The sequence below is a fragment of the Populus alba genome, chromosome 7, assembly GCF_005239225.2.
Source record: "Populus alba chromosome 7, ASM523922v2, whole genome shotgun sequence".
Taxonomy (NCBI): Eukaryota; Viridiplantae; Streptophyta; class Magnoliopsida; order Malpighiales; family Salicaceae; genus Populus; species Populus alba.
This window is the reverse complement of record NC_133290.1, coordinates 11,235,805-11,241,486: the sequence shown is the minus strand read 5'-3', so window position 1 is coordinate 11,241,486 and position 5,682 is coordinate 11,235,805. Positions and strand designations below refer to the sequence as shown.

Genomic DNA, 5,682 nt, shown 5'->3' with positions numbered 1-5,682 from the left:
GAGCTTTTCCTAATTAATATAATCGTAATCTCATCGATTTCCCTCAGCTTTAAGGGATATCGAATTTATTTGCTTCGCGTGAAAAATTATTTATTTTACTTTGATGATCAACATATTTATAGGAATGAATATGTGGACCCTTGAACTGGTTTAATGACATATCGATTTATTATTTTTGGTATTATTTTTTCTTCAATTTTTCATTCAAATCCCCCGTTCTTTCTCATTTCGATATATTGTAAGAAGACTAAACGAAATTTCCCTTGGATTCAACCTAGTTTTCACGATTATATTATAAATTTATTTTTTTGTGATAGTTAAGTCATAATTATATTTTGGAGGTTCCAACGACCAACCAATGTTTTTCATACTTGACCTATCTATGATCATAGTTAGTCTGGCTACGATTGAGTCATCTCTTCAACTTCTTTAATTGTGGACTATAGAACACATTTGGTAGGTTGTGTCCCTTCAACACTCTATTTAGTAGCCTTTTCTGGAGTACCAGCTGACTCAGAACCAACTTTTAATCTTTCTAGTTCTTATGTAACACTAATAGTGGAGGGGACGACCTCTCTCCACCCATATCTTACACCTTCACCAACAATTTCTAGATTCGATGATTGGAGTATGCATATGCGTCCAGGCCTCACAAACCACAAGGTCAAACAACTCTTCTACCTTGAACATCTCCTTACTAAACCTTTTCAAGTATGCCCTTTTAGATTCATCATCTAACTTGGTAACCCCAAAGAGCTCCATGGAACTCTGCTTTATGAGTGTATTTGTATTGAAACACGCCACCAACTTAGTGCAAAGATCTCTGAATCCTTAAATAGAACTTGATTATAAGTTGTTATACTATGCATCTGCAAACCCTATAAAGGTTGTAAAGAGTATATTGCACATCACGTCACTCTCATGAATTACCAACTCCAAGCTACTATGCATATTTTACACAAGTTTTTTCAAATTGGCAAGACCATCATATTTATCCAAGTTTATTTTTATAGAGATATAATATTGGGGAATTTAGGTATTCAAAATGTTTCTAAACGGGGGAGAGCCCCGCACTTGAAGAGGGTAGTAGGCATCTTCTTAGATATGTTTAAAGGTTAATGTCTTTGTCTGCTTAGTTCTGGGGAGCTTGAGTATTCTAGTGCTAAATGACGAGATTGGTGGTTAGTACCCATCCCATGGTAATGAGAAGTAACATGCCTTGAATACCCACTTTAAGTAGGGGTATCATGATGAAAAGAGCGATCCTTCATGGGACTTGATGAACGTTGAGGCATGACACTATCTCAAATGTTGTTTGCCTAGACTTTTTAAAGCAACGTAACTGGTTGCACATGCTGGGAGTAGCCTTTTACGGTGTTATCAAAGCATTTGATATTGCTAAGGGTGTTGAGACTTACTGGGGTGGCATGACTCGATTTTTCCCCTAAGTTGCTAACACCGCTTGAATCAAGAGATGTACTTTATTAATAAGTTGTTGGAATTCTGGTTGGGTAAAAGTACCAACATTAACAGGTAGATCTGTTACAAGTCCAAGTCCGGTTGTGTCTTGGTTATCCGTCATGGAATGATCTTGAAATGTGAAGCACAAGTTGTAAAAATAAAACCAATGGCTTTTTGGTGGTTGAACTATATGTCGATCAAATATCCATTCAAAGGACTCTTTTCTCCAAGTAAAGGAATTTGTCTCTTGATGAATGCCTCTGGATATCTATAAAAGTTCTCTTTTGGGAGATTTGAAGACCCTCCAATTGTAAAGTAGGTAATCTTATAGAGAAAAGGAGTAATAAATATGCTTGAGAGCCTTACATTCCAAGGACAAAGTACATTCCAAGGACAAAGTGATTCATGTGTTGAATATATATATATGTCTTTTAAATGTAAAGTCTTAAACCTTTTGCCTAGATAGTTCAAGGGGTATTTGTAACCTTTAGTGTAGGAGTTGAAGAATAATTTTACAATGATAATATTGATAATAAATACACACAAATATCACTTACACATGCATTAAAAGTAAATATATATCTTTCTATTAAATATTAAATTTGTTTTATGAATCTTGATCCATCAATAGTGATTAATGGTTTGATGATTGCCATCTGTTAGGTTTTATAATAAAGGATTACTTGTGAAATACTCAATCACAACAAGTGCACCAATAATAATTTCTAAGATTAAGGGCCTGTTTGGGAATGTGGTAACGGTTGCAATGCAAAATATTTTTTCGCTTAGAAATATATTTAAAAAATATTTTTTATTTTAAAAAAATATTTTTAATATTATCATATCAAAACAATTTGAAAAACATAAAATAATTAGCAAAGAAACAAAAAAATTTAAAATTTAAAAGAACAGGGGCTTGCATCACGTTTTTAAACAGGCCTCAAGCTTCTTCTGTCCAAGTCAATGTCATATTGCCCTTACAAATTAAAAGAAAAGGCCGGCAGGCAGCTCTCAGGTCATTTTCATTCCAGCAATGTTCACTTAATTTTGCTATAACATAACTCATGTAAATACAATATGAAGAAACCCATGGCAACGTAAAGGACAAAGATTAGAAATTGGTATCTCAGCTGTTCCTAGCTTCCTACCAAAAGCTGAAATTAGAAAGAAAATAATGTATCATGTGGAGTTGTTAAAATACTTATGTATCAAATATATTAAAATATTTTTGACTTTTTTAAATATAAAATAAAAATATCACTAAATTATGTGGTTTGGCTTTTGGTAGACAATAAAATCTCACTAAATTTGTTTTTCACAATTGATCCCTTTCTTCGAAAGAAAAAACAAGAAGCGATACAAACAAAGACATTGAACTTATCCCCAGTTTTTTTTTCTTCCTGTTATCATCTCCCTAGTTACGACTATATATGTGTAGCTAGCATCTTCTCTATATGAAGCAAGAGTTGGATTTAGGTTTGCTTTCACTAAGATAGAGCATAGAGACCAACCTTAATATATGAGACATAGCATGGCTTGGATATTAACCACTCTAGCCTTGATTGCGCTCGCTTTCTTCCTCCGAGCTTGGCTGTCGAAAAGAAAGATCAAGGATAGCAAGTTACCCCCTGGTCCAATAGGGTTTCCTATATTTGGTAGCTTACATTTGCTAGGGAAGTTCCCTCACCAAGACTTGCATCAACTAGCAAAGAAGTATGGCCCTATCATGTATATGCGGTTAGGCTTGGTGCCTACTGTAGTTGTCTCGTCGCCTCGGGCTGCCGAGTTGATTCTTAAGACCAATGACCTCGTGTTTGCTAATAGGCCACCAAATGAGGTTGCGAAGCATATCACTTACGAGCAGAAGAACTTATCATTTGCTCCATATGGCTCTTATTGGCGTAACGTGCGCAAGATGTGTACCCTTGAGTTGCTTAGCAACCATAAAATAAATTCTTTCATGTCCACGAGGAAAGAAGAGCTTGACCTCTTTATTGACTACATTAAAGATGCTTCTCGTGAGCGTGTTGCTGTTGATCTTAGTGCCAAGGTCTCATCTCTAAGCGCTGACATCAGTTGTAGGATGGTTTTTGGAAAGAAATACTTGGAAAAGGAATTTGATGAGAAGGGGTTCAAACCAGTGACTCAAGAGACCAGCCGTTTAGCAGCAAGTTTTAACTTCGGTGATTACATCCCTCCACTTGCGCCACTTGACCTTCAGGGTCTTACAAAGCGCTTGAAGGCCATAGGCAAGCTTTTTGATGACTTCTTCGAGAAGATTATTGATGAGCACATTCAGTTCAAGGACGAAAACAGAACCAAAGATTTTGTTGATGTCATGTTGGACTTCTTGGGATCTGAAGAAACTGCGTATCGTATTGGTCGAGACAACATCAAAGCCATAATCTTGGTAAGAACGCATAGAATTAAAATAACTGTTAGTAAGCAGCACATAAATTACAGGATTATCCTTAAATCTGTACCTTTCTCTTTCAGGACATGCTTGTAGGCTCAATGGACACCTCAGCCACAGCAATTGAGTGGACTCTCTCCGAGCTCATCAAGCATCCAAGAGTAATGAAGAAAGTCCAGAAAGAGCTGGAAGAGAAAATAGGCATGGATAGAATGGTGGAAGAATCAGACTTGGAGGGCTTGGAATACTTGCACATGGTTATAAAGGAAGCTTTCAGGCTCCATCCAGTGGCACCTCTACTTCTCCCTCACGAGTCAATGGAAGATTGCACCATAGATGGCTTCCTCATCCCGCAAAAAACACGTGTTATTGTAAACGTTTGGGCTATTGGGCGCGACCAAAGTGCTTGGACTGATGCAAATAAGTTTATTCCAGAGAGGTTTGCTGGGAGTAACATAGATGTTCGTGGACGCGATTTCCAGCTTCTCCCCTTCGGGTCAGGGCGCAGGAGCTGCCCTGGAATGCATTTGGGACTAACCATGGTTCGGCAAATTGTGGCACAGTTGGTGCATTGCTTTGATTGGGAGCTTCCTAACAATATGTTGCCGGAGGAATTGGACATGACTGAGGCGTTTGGTCTTGTAACCCCGAGAGCAAACCATTTGTGCGCCACTCCTACTTATCGCCTTCACCTCTGATTATGGCTTCAGCAATGTTTTGTTTTCTTGTTAATTAATATTATTCTCTGTTGGAAGTGTGATCATGTAAGGATTGTCTTTCCCTTGGATTCATGGAATCAATTGTAGACTCATATCAGCATGTTGATGTTTCTTTTTGCCTGTCCAGGATTTTATTCAAATTAAACTACATCCCACGATTTATTATTTGAATTTCTTATTTACTTTGATCTCCCGATCAAATACATGTAGGATTTTATGAGTAATTATTAGTTAATCCATTGCCTCCACTTTCACTTGTAAAAGAGAATGGGTGATTAGTTATGAGATGTTCTCTCATTATTCCCTGTTTCAGAAATTTTGCATTTTCCATTTTTAGCACTCTATTAAACACTTAGCTCAGATTCAATTTTAGAAATGGTAATATCTAATAGAGAATAATAAACAACAACAACACTTCAACCTTAAATCATTGCCTATACAAGGTACTCAGTAAAATGTTTAACGTGGTTTGACATGTAGATCCATGGTTAAAATTATTTTGAAATGTTAAAATTCCAACCTGATCATAGGATGGATTAAATTAAATTAAAGATATAGAACTAAATGAAATAACTAGGTGATATAGAGTCAATATGTAAATAGTAAGAAAGTAGAATATAAATACCCTATTTTCTTTTCTACAACGGAAAATAATAGAGAAAAAACAGAGAGAATATTTTCAAGTTTCTTTTACAATACAAATTGAGAGGAAATCCTACAAATTGAAGGGGGTTTGAGTGAGTTTTTGGGAAATAACACCAAGGCAATAATTTAGAGATGATAAGTGATGAAATTTAGGGATTTAAAGTGGTTAACAATGGTTAAAGGACTAATTAATTAGGTTTTAAAATTACAATGACTATTTAATTTGTTTCCAAATAAAAACTAGAATGATTGATTGATCATTTATAGTTTACTCTCAATGTGTCTGTATTTTATTTTATAGGTAGCCCAAATGAAATTTTATTTTAAAAAAAAGTTATGAGACAATATTTCACTTTATGTAGATCATAAAAAATCTAAGTCAAACTTCCCTGAAATTCGTATCTAAAAAAAATATAATTTGAAGTTGATACTTCGTAAACAAGA

General features: G+C 35.5%; 1 protein-coding gene across 1 annotated transcript; it reads left to right on the top strand.

Annotated features, from left to right (window-relative positions):
• The first annotated feature begins 2,914 nt into the window (after positions 1-2,914).
• Positions 2,915-4,764, top strand: LOC118043536 (cytochrome P450 71AU50-like). Its single transcript, XM_035051550.2, has 2 exons — positions 2,915-3,871; positions 3,958-4,764. Exons 1-2 carry the CDS (start codon positions 2,981-2,983, stop codon positions 4,570-4,572), a joined length of 1,506 nt encoding a protein of 501 aa, XP_034907441.1. The 5' UTR covers positions 2,915-2,980; the 3' UTR covers positions 4,573-4,764.
• The last annotated feature ends 918 nt before the right edge of the window (positions 4,765-5,682 follow it).

Bases quoted from the DNA above. Each gene is read 5' to 3' on its own strand.
- LOC118043536 (XM_035051550.2), top strand. From the start codon at position 2,981: ATGAGACATAGCATGGCTTGGATATTAACCACTCTAGCCTTGATTGCG. The intron at 3,872-3,957 runs GTAAGAACGCAT...TTTCTCTTTCAG, and splicing joins ACATCAAAGCCATAATCTTG to GACATGCTTGTAGGCTCAAT.